General features: G+C 42.2%; 2 protein-coding genes and 1 long non-coding RNA gene across 6 annotated transcripts in view; 1 reads left to right on the top strand and 2 right to left on the bottom strand.

Annotated features, from left to right (window-relative positions):
* Positions 1-690: 690 nt before the first annotated feature.
* Positions 691-1,238, bottom strand: LOC101176304 (putative uncharacterized protein encoded by LINC00612). The gene is given in 2 exon segments (XM_030804756.1): positions 691-1,175; positions 1,178-1,238. Coding segments are annotated over 2 exon segments (546 nt in total).
* A 295-nt stretch (positions 1,239-1,533) lies between these two features.
* Positions 1,534-4,406, top strand: LOC115832920. Its single transcript, XR_004028320.1, has 2 exons — positions 1,534-1,585; positions 2,164-4,406. It is a non-coding gene; the product is annotated as an uncharacterized LOC115832920 (long non-coding RNA).
* The window catches only part of LOC100595735 (alpha-2-macroglobulin), a 48,861-nt gene continuing 36,902 nt past the window's right edge, over positions 4,056-16,014 (bottom strand). For 2 of the 4 annotated variants that reach the window (XM_003265451.4, XM_012502382.2), the window contains 12 exons: positions 15,895-15,982; positions 14,348-14,504; positions 13,992-14,066; positions 13,402-13,582; positions 11,220-11,443; positions 9,001-9,219; positions 8,705-8,832; positions 6,831-6,921; positions 6,092-6,160; positions 5,092-5,194; positions 4,530-4,571; positions 4,056-4,187 (listed from right to left, as the gene is read on the bottom strand). In XM_003265451.4, the coding sequence (XP_003265499.2) occupies positions 4,171-4,187; positions 4,530-4,571; positions 5,092-5,194; positions 6,092-6,160; positions 6,831-6,921; positions 8,705-8,832; positions 9,001-9,219; positions 11,220-11,443; positions 13,402-13,582; positions 13,992-14,066; positions 14,348-14,504; positions 15,895-15,982 (1,394 nt within the window). In that variant the 3' untranslated portion in view covers positions 4,056-4,170. Of the gene's footprint in view, positions 4,572-5,091; positions 5,195-6,091; positions 6,161-6,830; positions 6,922-8,704; positions 8,833-9,000; positions 9,220-11,219; positions 11,444-13,401; positions 13,583-13,991; positions 14,067-14,347; positions 14,505-15,894; positions 15,983-16,014 lie in introns of all 4 variants that reach the window. The other 2 variants (XM_030804754.1, XM_030804755.1) reach the window with 1 other exon arrangement.

Here is a 16,014-nt window from a genome sequence, read left to right as displayed (position 1 = left end):
TGAATTTGAGTGTAATACCCCAAAACTTGAGAAGGCCATTGTATCTCCAGTCCGCTGGGGCAATGAATAGCTTTAGCACCTGATCATTATAATGACCCAGATGTGTATCTTTTTTTTTTACTCTGCGGTGAGTTTTTTCTAAGGGAGGAATCCTATTTTGTTTAATTTTGTATTATAGCATGGGATATTGTGCCTGGCAGATGGTAGGCAATCAGTTAGTATTTCAGGAATAAACACTCTTGGTCAGTGATACAGCTAATGATTTGCAACAAGCATATCCTTAAAGTACCTTTTCAGTAACGATTTCCATACGAACAAAGAAAAAAACTAGAACCAAGAGATAAAATTATAATCCTGTTGTCTTGTTCTCATAGCCATACTCTGATTTCTTTTGTATTCTGTGCCCTGGCTTGATACTTAATTTGACAGCTAATTATAATGTTTATTAAGCTCTGAAATATACTTTCTCCTGGCCTTTTTGTCTGAAGTTGTTTGAGGTGTCTCCATGGTTGGAAGTGAAGAGCATGGAAGCTACACTTCTTGGTCTTGAATTCTAGCTTTGTCACTTACTAGCTTAGTAACTTTGGGCAAATTACATGTCTCTGCTTCAATTTCCTCATTTGTTAAGGTAGTACCTATTTCACAAGGCTGATGGTGGCAGCAGTGGGGCGTCCAGAGCTGCCGCTGCCATCACGCCAGCTGCAGCGGGGAGGGTCGGGTAGCGGCGGCGGAGCAGCTGCTGGAGCGGCAGTGGCTGTTGTGGGACATCTGTGCCTCGCGTCCCCTGTGCCTTGAGACCCCAAAGCAGCCAACTGCGCCGCCACCATCCTCCCGTTGCCGGGTGGGGCGACCTGCTCCCCGGCCCGGAGCCTCCACCGCTCCGGACCCTGGCCCTACGTCGCCGCTCTCGCCCGCCGCCCCCGCAGAGTGGGCGTGGGGAGGAGGGGAACAGTCCTTGGAGCCGGCCCCGGCAATCCCCCCGGAGCCTGCCGCCCTGGAAGCCGCCGCGATGGACCGGGCTGAGTCGCCCGCCGGAGGGGAAGCAGTGTAGTCGGGCCCGGAGGAGCAGGCAGAGAGGGGCCCCAAGGCGGAGCTGGGTCCGGGGCGGTGCGGTGTTCGCACACAACGCGCTGGGGCTGGGTCCAGGGTTCGGGACCAGGGTGGGAAGTGGGAGCGGGCCAGCTTTGGGGACCCTGCCAGCGGTGTGGCCACCGCGCAAACCCCCGACAGCGCCGCATTCCTGGGCCTTGGGAGGAGGCTCTGAGTAGGGCCGCCCGGGACGCGTCTCCGGGGTCCTCCCGGCACTGGGGTGACCGCCGAGCTAGACGCTCCTGAGGGCTAGGCCCCAGGGCTCGTGATCTGCTCCCGGAGGCGCCCCCCGGGCAGGGCCGTGAGCCTGGCGAGGGAGAGTCCTGGGCTGCCCCTGAGCCCCGGGGCCACGGGAAGAACTTGCAGCGACGTTATCCCTGCCCTGGACACAGTCCCGGGCCCAGGGGGGACCTGGAACACTCCCCTCACCTCCCCGCCCCTGCCCATCAGCCCAGGCTGCAAGGAGGCGCCACCAGACCTGCACACTCAGGAGCAGGTGAGCTAGGGACAAGCAGGAGCCCCGCCCCTTCCGAACTGGCGGAGCAGGAGCTCCCAGGGTGCAGCTGCAGCCACCCTGCCGCGGCTGTGGACATTTCTGTGCTCTCAGAGGCCCAGGAGAGCCCCCTGCCCACTGCGGGCTCGAGGGTGCCTGCTCCGGCTGCCTGGCTTCTCTCCACTGTTAGCACCCGCTCTGATCTCAGAGCAAGGTCGGGCCGAGCCTGGATACTGTCACAACCTGGCCGAGTGTGCACACGCTCAGGACAGTGCTGACACGCCAGCCCCTGCCGTCTCGGCCCCCTCTGGAACTTGGGCACCAACAAGCATGGGAGGGAGGCTGAGAGGGGTCTGAAGACAGCTGGGCACTGGCTTGCAGGCGCCCCTTGGCATGAACAGCCTGGGAGCAGGAGGCAGACAGGTTCCTGGGTGGAAGGGGATGGGTCCCCAGTGAAGTCCCACCCTCAAGCCCGGGAGGGCCTGAAGCCTGCAGACCAGAGAGGTAACTTGTGGTGCTGTTCCCTGGGCGTGCTCATGGCTGCCCATGGACCAATCCACATGCATTTCCTCCCCTCTGAGGCTCACAAAATCCCCCGGACTCAGCTAGATTGGAAGAGAGGACGCGAAGACAATGGATGACCTACCTGTGAAGAGAAACTACCCATTCCAGAACCTCCTCTCCGCTGAAAGCTGAACACTCATTGGGAAGACCTGTTTGCAGAGAGGAGCCAGCCACTCCAGGGTCTCCTTTCTGCTAGAAGCTGAACACTAGTTGGGACACCCTTGCTGTGGAAAGGACATCCTTGCTGTGGAAATGAGCTACTAACTCCTTCCTCTTCATCTTCCTTATCCTTCTTTTCCATTGCTCAATAATACTCCTCTTCATCGGTCCCATTCTCCACTTGTCTGCTTGATGCAGGAGCTGAGGAGCCAGACAGCAAGGTTAAAAGAGCTGTAACACAAATAGGGCTGCAACATGCCCCTTGCTCCCCATAGCAAGAGAAGAGCTGCGGCCGTCTGGGGAGCCCAGACCTGGGAGCTCCTTGAGCCCGGGCTGTGACTCCCTCTTTGGGGCCCTGGTTGGCATCACTGCATTCCCCAGTGCCACTGTTGGAAGCTGCTTGTGATGTGCCTGGTCCAGGGGGAAGCTGTTTGTTGTGTGCCTGGTCCAGCCATCTCACGGAGAGCCTGTGCTGGCACCTGGAGCTGCCCAACCTGGGCAGCAGCTGGTGTGTGTGGCTGCACAGTGGCCATGCTTGCTCGCACACCCCTCTCTGCTCCACCCGTCTTAGTCTCCCTTGGATCCAGGATCCAGGTTGGTAGCAAGTGTGAGTGGGTGGAAGCAGCCCAGTGGGCCCAGAGCAAAACTCAGGCAAAGGTGCCACTAGACTGGCCAGGAAAGCGACACCTCAAAGATCCCATAATGCTGATATGTTAATTCTATTCTATAAGCACCACACAGAAGTGATAGCTTTTATTTCTTATTTTGTCTAGCCTGGAGACAGAGCTAAGGATTGCTTGAACTGCAAAGTCTTTTCCAGTTCTTAGTTTATACAATCCATACTCACCTTCTGCCTAACTAAACATTGTCATTTTTGTGCCAAATGAAGAGTAGGAGTCCTACGATTGTCCTCAGACTCTCTTGGCTCAATCCTCCTGCTTTAACCTTTCCTACTTCAAAAACTCCTGAAGCTTTTGCTTCTCCTTCCATAGAGTGGAAATATATGTTGCAATGCTTACTGCAAAGAAAATTATATATTTTAAAAATAGACTAAAGAGATGTGAGACATCAGACATCATCAGACATCAATCAGATGTTGTGAGAACTGATTTCTGCATCAGAATATCTCCTTGACTTTACAGCTATCCTTTAATCCTGGCTCAAAGCTCCAGAAGAAAGATGATCCAATATAATACTCCTATTTGGACTTTGAATCATACACATTCATTCTTCTGAGAAAACTTGGTTCTGCGTGAATCCTCCCTTCATTATTTTCAGCTCATCTATTATTGAATCTGAGACCCCAGGTTAACTGACTGATCACTGTCATCAGTGGCAGATTTTAGTGTAACATAGGACACATAACTCCCAATTCAGGTCAAGTCCCAATTATCTTGCCTCTCAGTATGACCTGTTTCAATGTTGTATTTCATTCTACTTCATTTTAATGTAAAAAGTCTTTTCTGGTGAAGTCAGTTTTTTATTTTCTCATAAAAATTCACTCTTTGGGTTTTTCCTAGGGTATTCCCATAACCAAACACACTTTACACTTTCCCAGTACATAACCCAATATTTTCTTCTTTCCCCACAGTCCTTGCATGAAGCCTACTCAGACCAACATCATTGTATCATTTTTTTGTATTCTGAAGTCCTTCAGCACTTGATTCCTTTAAGTTTTATCTTGGTATTCTATTGGGAATCATATGGAAATGTAAAAAGATATTTATTGAATGGACAGGAAACAGGGAAAGACACTGACCAGAAAAAATGTTTATTCATCAAGTCTTTAAAGATAGAAAAACACGTGTCTTCTGTGGAGCTCTGAGAACAGGACTCCAGCAAAGCACTTTTCAGCCTTGTGGTCTTCAAGCATTTCCAAGATCTGTGATATTGGAAAGAAAAAAAATTAAGACAGACTTGGGTCTCCATGAGCAGAGAGTATTCTTTCCCTTAGTTCTGGGTAGCATAGTGCCCAAGGAAACCTAATCAGTACCGTGGGAAACCAAATCTATTCCAAATCATTACCCGTAAGCAATCCTATGGGCTGTCTGAGGTTTGACAGAGTCAGCGGCCCTCTCCAATAAATGTGTTTTTCTATCATGATGTGCAGTGTGAGTAATTTGATGTTTCTGACAAATATTTACCCGGGTTTTATGAAGGAGAAGGTTTGGGGGACAAGCTGAAGGAGCTCTGACTGCCTTTTGAAGGAGTGTGAGTGGCTTACCTTTGCTGCAAGGAGCATTGTACTCAGCAATTGCAAACTCATCTGAAAAAACAACAACAACAACAACAACAACAACAAAAACAGAAATCATTACATGAAGTGAGGAAGAAAGAAAACATCTGTGCGATACAGGCCAAGGAAGGAGTTTGTTGTGGGAAGAACAGTATTGTACCAGAAACATTAGCATCATTCATTTGATGCATTGTGTTACCTTATATTCTCCTTTCAAATATAGTGTTTTATATTTTCTTTTATAAACTCCTGAAGGACTCTTCAGATGTTCTACTTACTTAAATCTCATATTGTCATACAGTCTATTTATCTGATGAAAAGGGAACTAAATATCCCACAGGTGTTTATATTAGTAGTTGATATATTTATAATGTAGGTTGTTTCTACAATGTGTGTATAAGAGACAAAAAGAGGAGCGTCAGACTCGACGGAGACAAAACGAAGTGATAATGTAATTACTTAATGTAATAAATAGCCCAACACATCTCCCAAACCTCAATTTCTGTGATCAGGAATTAAATATTTCTGTGTGAAAATCACTCTCACTCACCCGTCTCATAGTAATCATAGACTTTCACTATGGCTGGTTTCAGATCTCTTACTGGGACGTCTTGCAGAACCGTGAAGAACAAGCTCAGTGTCTGATTTGACACCTGGAAAGCAAAAGTCACTTAAATGACCTTTCAGGAAGCTTTCTTCTCTCTTTGAATTAGTTTAAGTATTCATCTGTTTTTTTGGGGAAAAGCTTTATTATCCTAGAGCACACTATAGAGTCCTTAATTAAATTGTGCAGAAATCTCTCAGAGGGGATGATAAATTCTCCAGATTATTTCTTAAATAACTAACATAACACATATACCTCTGTCAATGCCAATACATAGCTCTGTTCATGGGGGTAAATGATATGTACTTTTTATTGGATGACTAACTGTGTTCATTTTTTAATATCCAGAGATTTGGTATAGTTTGATTTCTCTGTCTTGCAGGAATGCTTGTGTAGACTCAAAGAGGCATCTAAGAGGTTGATCTTTCCAGGCTTAAGTTTCATAAAATTTGTAAACAATAATTCCCATCAACATATGCATGAACAAACTCTCCTACCACACATATCTATAAAATCAGATTGGCTTACTGGTGAACTGGTCTTATTATTTTATGGTTCAAGTCCTTGTGGAGACAGTTTTTTTCCCTTTCATATTGTTGTTGAGTATGTTGATAATTAACTAATAATTGACTAATCACAAGGGCTACTTCCTTATATTACTGGGTATCCAAATAACTTGTCAACATAATAAACACATTTTGTGAAGATTTCTTGCTTATGGGATTTTAGGAATATTCATATCCCAAGATCATAATAAGCCATTTCTACCCATAATCCCCGGTGAAATATAAATAAAGGAGAGGAGAATATTCTTTTAGAGTTAACATTAGAATTCTCAAATTTCTAGCATGGAAGTGATGCTTCTAAAATGCATTTAGCTTCCCAGATGTTCCCTTAGAGGATTATTATCTACGTTTTTTTGCAAATAGACTGGAAGTTCTCTTACCTTATCCAGGTAAATCAAGACATGGTTGTTGCTGACTTCTGTCCGGCTCACGTGGTTAGATCTTTCAAGCTGAAGAAAATTGAAATACCACAAATGTTAATAAATAGATGAAACCCTTGGGGGATCCAGAGAAAAAATACTTTGTATTGCCAAGATAGCCCTGAGGGTAGAATTCTTCAAATGCTTTTTGTAAGGAAAGATATAATGTATTACAATTAAAAATGAAAGGCATAAAGGGTTTAATATTAGTATGACACAAGGCTCATGTGTAAAGTTATTTATCTGAAGAAAAGAGAGCTAAGTATTTTAAGCTTGCTAGTTACTCATATTTCAAAGTTCAATTCAGTTTTTATTTCTTCATAAGGAGTTTTTTTTTGTTTTGCTTGCTCTATTTTTCTTTTAACTTCTGTAATACTTATAGTTTATGCCAATCAGTCATTTTCATATTTTTCACTGGTTCATGTTCATACGTTCTATCTTCTTAGCGAAATTCTAAGCTAAGAAGAAATTGAAAAGCAGGAACCTGCTGACAATCTTTTTCTTGTAGTCATGGGTCCCAGCGCAGGGCTCTGCACATGGTGAGCATTCCTAAAAACACGTGTGATTATATTTCTGAGCTTGGAAAAAGCATAAGGCTTTGATATTGATTTTAATAGTATTTTAATATTGTATTGTCTTATGCTGGGGATACATACAACATTAAATCAAACAGGGTATTCTGGGGTTATGGTAAACCTACCATTTTCACTGTTGGCTTCAGGGGAATGAAGCCAGAGACCATCTTCACATCAACGATCGCCATGTTAGAGGCAGAGCGGCTCCCTGTGTAACTGAGGATCCAGGGGAGGAAAGGATTAGAGTTTTCTGTGTTTTTAAATATTTTCTTCTTCTATGTCCACATTAAGCATTCTACAGCTCTAAAAGGTACACGTAAGTCTTCCCAAATATCTTATCCCAGTGGTTTGTAAAAGTGGTGTGTACAGAATTTTTAGGAAGCCTGTTAGAGCCACAGAGACCAGGTCCTACTCTAGACCTGATGAATCAGAATTTCTAGTGTATGGGGGCTGAGGATCTGCATTTTTTTTTTTTTTGATGGAGTTTTTCGCTCTTGTTGCCCAGGCTAGAGTGCAATGGCATGATCTCGGCTCACCGCAACCTCCGCCTCCTGGGTTCAAGTGATTCTCCTGACTCAACCTCCCGAGTAGCTGGGATTACAGGCATGCACCACCACGCCCAACTAATTCTGTATTTTTAGTAGAGACGGGGTTTCTCCATGTTGGTCAGGCTGGTCTCAAACTCCCAACCTCAGGTGATCTGCCCACCTTGGCCTCCCAAAGTGCTGAGATTACAGGCGTGAGCCACCACGTCTGGCTGAGGATCTGCATTTTAAGAAAGCTCTACAAGTGATGCACAGGCTGTTTGTGACCTCTAATGTATGCCGGTTATTTTATTTATATTTAATTTTATTTTCTTTCAGCTGACAAAATGATGTATATTATAAATAATAAATTTCAGTCTACATTATTTACAAAAACAACAATAATTTATAATGTTTACTTAAACACTGGCTTTCAACAACACACTTAGATACACCTAACATCTTGTCCCTGAGAGTTTGCATCTGAAATTTGGACTGCTTAATTTATTTTTTGGCAAATATATGCGCCAAATTAAATGAAAAAAATATATATATACACTTAACTTTTAGGTTCAGGTGTACATGTGCAGGTTTGTTATATAGGTAAACTCGTGTCATGGGGGTTTGGTGTACAGATTCCTTTATCACTTGGGTACTAAATTTTGTACTCAATTGTTATTTTTTTCTGATCTTCTCCCTCCTCCCATCCTTAATCCTCAAGTAGGCTCTGGTGTCTGTTGTTCTCCTTTTTGTGTCCATATGTTCTCATCATTTAGCTCCCACTTGCGAATGAGAACATGCAGTGTTTGGTTTTCCATTCCTGTGCTAGTTTGCTAAGGATAACGACCTCCATCTCCATCCATGTTCCTGCAAAGGTCATGATCTCCTTCTTTTTGATGTATGCTAGTTATTTGTTACATATATTTTGTCTTAACTTTTTTCCTGAATAGTATCTCCAACCAAGTTATAATATGTTTGTGGAGAGGGAATTTTTTGTCAGATCTTCAGCTATTTAAATATTGACGCATATAAGTGTATCTTCCCCCCAAATTAATTATATCATATATAACCTGAGATTTATTATTGCCAGTAGGAATTCTAACTAAAGAGTCACTACTTCCTTCTATTCAAACTTTTCAATAATTCTTCATCTCTGTCTTCAATAAAGCAAGAATAATACAGGATTTCATTACATAACAAGGAATTCAGGTCAGAGGCAACGGGTAATATTTATTTAGTTGTTATTGAGGGAAATTATTACCCTTTAAACAATGAGGTTGCACAATAATAGATCCTGGATGGACAATGTAAACCCCATCATCGAGAAATTATATTATATCAACTTAAGAGAATGCACTGCATTTTTTGCGAATAGTGCAAATACCTACTGTTGCACTGCTTTACTTAAAGAGGAGTTCCAGTAAGAAGATGGGTGGTTATTCTTAGGATTAGGTGATACAGTCAGAAGGTCTTACCTGACACTTAGTGAGATTTGGAAGCTGGTGTGGGCTTTGGGTTCATCACAAGTTTGAGGCAGAGTCTGCACCCCTAAAGCAAATGGGAACTCTTCCTTTTCTGGGAGAATATTGTATTTCAAGGATGTCTATAGAACATCAAAGACAAAATCAGCTTTTTGCCCTTTCCCAGAATTCCTCTCCACTTCCCTAATCCTTTCTCTGATTTGCCCCATTGTTTTCTGAGTTAGGACTTCTCAGTGAGGACAGCTGCTGTCCTCATGTATCCTCTGTCCTCACCTGCCCAGGAGTCTCACCTGGAGGTAGACACATCCTTCTCCTGTCACTTTCATGCTGTATTCCCCAGGCAGCTCTGGCAATGAAACCTGCTGCAGTAACAGGCGGTTGTTGTTGTCCACTTGGAATTTGCTGGAAAATGTCCCTGAAGACTGGATAGTCACCTGTGCAGCCTTCCCAGTCCTGGTAAATGTGGCTGCTCCATATTTGGACAGAGCATGGAGAGCCACCACTGTGTCCTGGAAGAGACAGATGAGTGAGAGAACCCATTGGGCATTATAAGGCTTTGAGGGCTGAGATATTTTTCAAAGACCCATGTGAGGGACTTTGATTTCCTGCTTCCCTCACTACTTAAATACTGGAGCTCTAATTTCAAGATTGATTATAATCTTTAGATTGTTGAAGAACCGTAACATTCACATATCTACCTTGGACTGTATGCCCTCCATGTGTATTTTATTTATTAGAAAATTGATCCTCTTCTCTCTGTAAGTATATGTGGGACATGGAATATGGAAAATATATGTGAATGGTAATCGGTTATTGCCATCAGCTATTTGCTAACATGTCTTTCTTGACAACTGTGGTTGTATCTGCCACCATCCAAGCGAAGTTCAGTCGGGCTCTCTCCCATATTAAACTTCGCTCAGTTGCTGAGGTCAGCGTCCTGGAGAAAACCCAAGGTTCTTTGCAGCCATGAGCAGAGTCATGCTTCAGTTTCTCCAAAAGAAATAAAAGATGAATATTATAATTATCTTCTGGATTTAATGACATTTTTATTTGACTTTCCCTTTTTATTGGATGATTTCCTGTTCCCAGTGAATGTCTGCTGGTATGTATCCTCATCAACATTAAACCTGGTTGGCCTCCTTCAAATAATATGTTTCTAAGAAATGAATGGTAACCTCTAACAAAATTACTTAGTTTTTTTTCATTCATATGATAAAAGATTAATACAATGGAAATAGGATGGAATGCCATTTTGTCACATTTTTTCTGTTTTAGGGTATATAAGCAAACATCTAAATTCGCTGAAGATAAATTCTCTGCTGTGTACATATCGATGAATTGTTCAGATACATGGTTATATAGCTAGATTTAGGAGGTTGGATGAATAAAGACAGTTCTTTATGCTCCTGATGAATAAATGTTTGTGTATTAAGAGGTGAATAGGGGGCTGGACGCAGTGGCTCACACCTATAATCCTAGCATTTTGTGAGGCCAAGGCGGGTGGATTGTCTGAGCTCAGGAGTTCAAGATCAGCCTGGGCAACATGGCAAAACCTCGTCTCTACTAAAAATACAAAAATTAGCCAGGCAGGGCCGGGCGCGGTGGCTCACGCTTGTAATCCCAGCACTTTGGGAGGCCGAGGCGGGCGGATCACGAGGTCAGGAAATCGAGACCACAGTGAAACCCCATCTCTACTAAAAATACAAAAAATTAGCCAGGCGTGGTGGCGGGCGCCTGTAGTCCCAGCTACTTGGAGAGGCTGAGGCAGGAGAATTGCGTGAACCTGGGAGGCGGAGCTTGCAGTGAGCCGAGATTGCACCACTGCATACTCCATCCTGGGCAACAGAGCGAGACTCTGTCTCAAAAAAAAATAAAAGTAAAAAATAAATTAGCCAGGCATGATGGCATATGACTGTAATCCTAGCTACTCGGGAGGCTGAGGCACGAGAATCACTTAAACCCGGGAGGTGGAGGTTGCAGTGAGCCAAGATTGCACCACTGCATTCCAGCCTAGGTGACAGAGCAAGATTCTGTCTCAAAAACAAGCAAACAGACAACAGAATAGGGGAAGCACAAAATGTGTAGTTTTGAAAAAAGCCTATTAAAGGGGACCTAAGGATGGAGAGATTTGCCAGGAGAGGTTGTTGGATTTTGAGTAGAGTTTCCTTTGAACAGCTTGAAAGAGACCCTAGAGCTTTCAGGAGAATGGCAGGAGACATCGCCTTCATTCTGCTGGTGCTTCACTGCTGTTTGAGGAAGGCAGTGTTGTTATGGGAAATAGGAGATGGATAATAACACAGCGATGGGGTGCCGGAATTCTGAGCATTTCCTTTTGGCCCTCTTTGACTTTGATTTGCTTTTATTTCTCATTATCCTTGGATACTGAAACTTTTCCTCATTTCAAGTTACTGTCATCTGTATTTTTTTCTTCTTGGATGTGTTTGTTTCTTTTTTGTTCAAATCTTTTGCTACCTGAAGGTGAAATAAAAGGTTTCAGCAAATCACCAACCTGGGTGGAGGAGAAACCGCCCTGGGCGTTCTGCTGCTTCGTGATCCACTTCACAGCGTTCGTTGCAGAGGTCAGGTCCTCTGAGGTGGGGGCTGGCTGGGCCGTGAGGTAAGCGAGGAGCACATAGGATGTCATCTCCACCTCAGCAGAGGGAGCCTGGGGTTCATAAAAATGCTCCACTGGTGCCTTGGGTCTCTGAGGGCGCTCCCAATGGACTGAGTTGTCTTAAAGGTGAGAAAAAGATATTTATAAGTGACTACATATTTATATTTAATTCAAGGTGAAAGTACCCAAGCCAGTGCTGAAATGAGAATTGCATGCCCATTATAATCCCCTGCACTGTATGTAGATGCTTTTCCTTCCATGTAAATCTGAATTTGGTGTGTTTCAGCCCAGCTAAGGCAGATATTGATGCTGGAGTCAGAAGCCTATGCCTATCTATGTTTTCAAATAGTTGCTATAGTTGGGTTGGTGGGAGAAAGAAATGGCACAGCAGTTGTCTCACTGGGTCTGGCTATTTCCTATTTATGATGTTATATTAGACTATAGCTGGAGTTTGTTACATTTCCTATACAGCGTGTCTTTATCGGTTTCTTGTGAGGATCACAGATCACAGGAAATAGTAGAGTTTGTACTCATTAGATTGAAAAAAAAATACGGTAATCCTTGAAATACCAAAGGCTGACATGGATGTGAAACAATGGGAACCGATATACACTGCTGTGGGAAGCCAACTGCTCTTTGGTGATATTCAGCAAGGGGGAAGATGTGCTTAACCCACTAATCAGTCATTATGCTTCTCAAAGCATAATTTGGAGAAACACAGATGCACAAGGAAACAGGCACATGAGTATTCATTGCAGCATTGTTTTTAGTAGCAAAACATAAAAAAATTAATGAGAAACTCGATGTGTAAATTATGACTAATTTATAGACTGTAATATATTACGCAGCAGTGAAAATTAATGAGCTGACTCTGCACATACTTGTATAGGGGTCTTCATCAACATAATGTTGAACTTAGAAAATAAAAAGCAGACAAACAAAAAACTAAGCTGCTGAAATATTCAAAAATGTTTCTCTTGTTTCTTGAACAAGAGAGAAATAAAAATCTTGTTTCTCTGAAGATGAAACACATGTGAAGATTCTAAATATTAGTTAGGGATACATATGCAGCAAAAATATAAAGAAATCCATGGAATTGTAATGACAAATTCAGGCTAATGATTGCCTCTGGAAGTGGTAGTGATACACAAGGGATTTATTTTTCCCACATCAGTAATTTTCTATTTCTTAATCTATAACAGTTGTACAGTGTTTTCTAGTTATAGCTTATGCCCTTTTGTATATCTATTATGAAATATTTCTCAATACATTTTAAGAAGAATTAATGGCTGTCAAAGGAAAATGGTAGACTATTTTAATGGACATCTTGTGATTTGCATTTTATTTTCTTATTTCTTCAACCCCTCATATAGACCATGGTATATGTAGAAGTATTGTGTGAATATGAGTAGATTCATCAACATTATTGGTCTTATGAAATGGGCTTAAAATACCAGAATTCATTCAAGGATTTACTTCCATGATTACTTTCTTATGTTTAAGGTTATATAATGTACCAGGTAAGGGTTGGGCATATATTGAGAACTGATATGTTAGTTGTAATAACTAGTACTTTTATAGGATTTGCTATGTAACATGTACTCTACTGTTTTATGTGTACCAATTCATTTATTACAACAGCTCTGTGAGGTAAATACTATTATTATCCCCATTTTACTGATGAAGGAACCGAAACACAAGGAAGTTAATGACTTTCCCAAGCTCACATAGGTAGCACATTTTGGAGCTAGTCTCCAGAGAATGCTCTTCTTACCCGCATACTATACAGATGGTCCCTGACCTACGATGGTCCCACTGAAGATTTTTTAGACTTTACAATGAGTTTGTCAGGATATAACCCCATAAGTTGAGAAGCATCTGTACAGCCTCTTGCCTTTTGATTTGATTTGATTAAGAAATCCTAGATTTTATAAAATGCAATATGGACAAAATATATATGATATATAGAAAAGAAGAGAGGAGACAGGGATCACAGGAGGTAGGAGTGAGGGATTTTTGCCATGCAGTTCTTGATACAGATGATGGGCCAGGAGAAGGATCTCAGGTGTGCTCTCACCTTTCTTCACAGCTTCCTCATTAAGTGACTTGAGTACTTCCTTCCTCTTGTCCTGGTTACCTGCCAGGGCAAAAGCATAGGCCAGCAGTGCTTTGGTATATACATGGCTGCCATGGGCCCCTTCTTGTGTTGTCTTCCAGGCTGACTCCAGGCAAAACAGGGCATTGCGGACAACAGGGTGCTGTGAAGGCAGAACAAGAAGGGAACTGAGCTATGTAAACAGGCATGTTAGCATCTCCAGGCAAATACACAGATCACAGCACAGAAGTTTTTCAAACGCATTTTTCCAACGATTCCTCATTCTTATCGATAGATATAATAGTATTTTTATCTGTTATTCTCACATTGAAAAGATATATCTTTAAGATTCTTTTTTGAGTGGTGGTGGTAAATAGCCTAGGGGAATTACTGGGAAAATGTAAACCCTTCTTAATGGGTTGACCAAATTCTCTGTAGATCTGGGAGGCACTGGCATTGCACAGAAAGAAAGCTGACGCTTTGCTTTTAATAGGATAGTATTTCAGACAGCAGGTCAGCAGTTTTGTTGCATCCAGAACTCTCCTTCAGCAGAGGAATGAGGTGGTACCTACAGTGACTGTGAGAGGAATCTCCAGAAGGGCGATGGTGATGTAGGCAGAGAGGGTCACTTCATCTTCTACTCCTCCCTGTGAATACGAGAGAGACATTTGAGTAATTTCAACTTCTGAGAATGCTATTGATTAGTTCTTTCTATTCTGCTGTGTCATGGAATTCATCCTTACCCATATCCATCCCTATAGGGCAAAGTATCACAATCAACTTTTGTTCTATCCCCTCTTTTTTGGTGCCATCCAGGTTTTATTTCCCTCTGAGGCTTTCCCTTAGAATTTTTCACATTAACACTTCCTGTTCTCATCCTTGCAGATATCATAATGGACAAATCAAAACTAGTTCCAGAGTGATTCACCTTTATGGCATTGTTGAGCAGTGACCCAGAGCTCCTGAAACAGCCATTGTCCTTCTGCCTGTGGGAGAGCCATATGAGGGCTTGGGTAATGTGTGCTTCATCGATGAAGATGTAGGCTCGAGCTTGGGCAAAAGTCTTCAGAACAAAGGCTGTGAGCCTGACGAGGGAGGAAGCGATCATGACATTTATGTTGTCAGAATGGTTTTATAACCACTTCACAGCAACAGGCTTCATATGATGTGAGTTAGCTAACAAAAATTCTTGTGTACTTAGAGATCTTATCTCCTTGATTAATCTTTAGTCTGCCTGATTAATCTGCTAGATCTAGTATTTCCTTGCTAACTCTCTCTTTGCCACAGGGAGTCTAAGTATATTTAATTTTATTTTAGTTCCGGGATACATGTGCAGAACGTGCAGGTTTGTTACATAAGTATACGTGTGCCATGGTGGTTTCTTGCACCTATTGACCCATCCGCTTAGTTCCCTCTCATCACCCCACACCTCCCAACAGGCCCTTGTGTGTGTTGTTCCCCTCCCTGTGTCCGTGTGTTCTCATTGTTTAACTCCCACTTATGAGTGAGAACATGTGGTGTTTGGTTTTCTGTTCCTGTGTTAGTTTGCTGAGGATGATGGCTTCCATGCAGCTTCATCCATGTTCCTGCAAAGGACATGATCTCATTTCTCTTTATTGCTGCATAGTATTCCATGGTGTATATGTACCACATTTTCTTTATCCAGTCTATCATTGATGAGCATTTGGGTTAGTTCCATGACTTTGTTATCGTAAATAGTGCCGCAATAAACATACGTATGCATGTGTCATTATAGTAGAATGATTTATATTCCTTTGGGTATATACCCAGTAATGGGATTACTAGGTCAAATGGTATTTCTGGTTCTAGATCCTTGAGGATCGCCATACTGTCTTCCATAATGGTTGAACGAATTTACATTCAAGTACTTTGAATTTACTTATTTTTGTTAGTTACTTGAGTAAGGCTTTAAATCTCTCTTATTTTTAGAGATTTCCTTCTGCAGATGACAGAATCTTCTCACATGCAGCTCTTATATGCAGTAACTTTTAATATTGCTTTACTTTAGGGATTTAAAAAAATGTTTTATATTACTGTTTCCTTCTCAATTGTTTCCTCTTATTAATGAATTCCTTCTAAGTCAAGCTGAATGACTTAGAATGTGACAATATAAGCTGAAGTTAACATGGTTTATCTGGAAGTTATATATGTTCACTGGCAATATCATTTTAAAACTCATGGTTATGGTAGCTACTTTAGAAAGAATAGCCATTTCAGAAAGAAAACCTTGGTACATTATTAATAGGATCAATTTTGGAAACAAGCCTAACATACATGTATTTGGATATCAGGTTTTCTTCTGGTTACCTTGCTAATCTTGGTGGATTTATCTAGCATAACAAACCATCGGTCTGATAATACATATCTGATAGTGTTACTGTGAATATAATTGAGGTAATACATGTAAAAGAGCTGGCACACAAAAAGGAGCTCAAAAAATTGTTCTTTCCTTACCAGGTGTTGCCCTGGTTCCTGCCATATTGCTCCCCAAAGGTGCTGTAGGAGCCATCATAGTGTTTGTAGTTCAACTGTCTCTGGTAACCTGGAAAGGAAGATTAATGAAACAGCACAATA

This window comes from Nomascus leucogenys, chromosome 23, assembly GCF_006542625.1.
Source record: "Nomascus leucogenys isolate Asia chromosome 23, Asia_NLE_v1, whole genome shotgun sequence".
In the NCBI taxonomy this organism is placed as follows: domain Eukaryota; kingdom Metazoa; phylum Chordata; class Mammalia; order Primates; family Hylobatidae; genus Nomascus; species Nomascus leucogenys.
The sequence above is the reverse complement of the archived record's forward strand: the minus strand, read 5'-3'. Positions and strand labels throughout refer to the sequence as shown.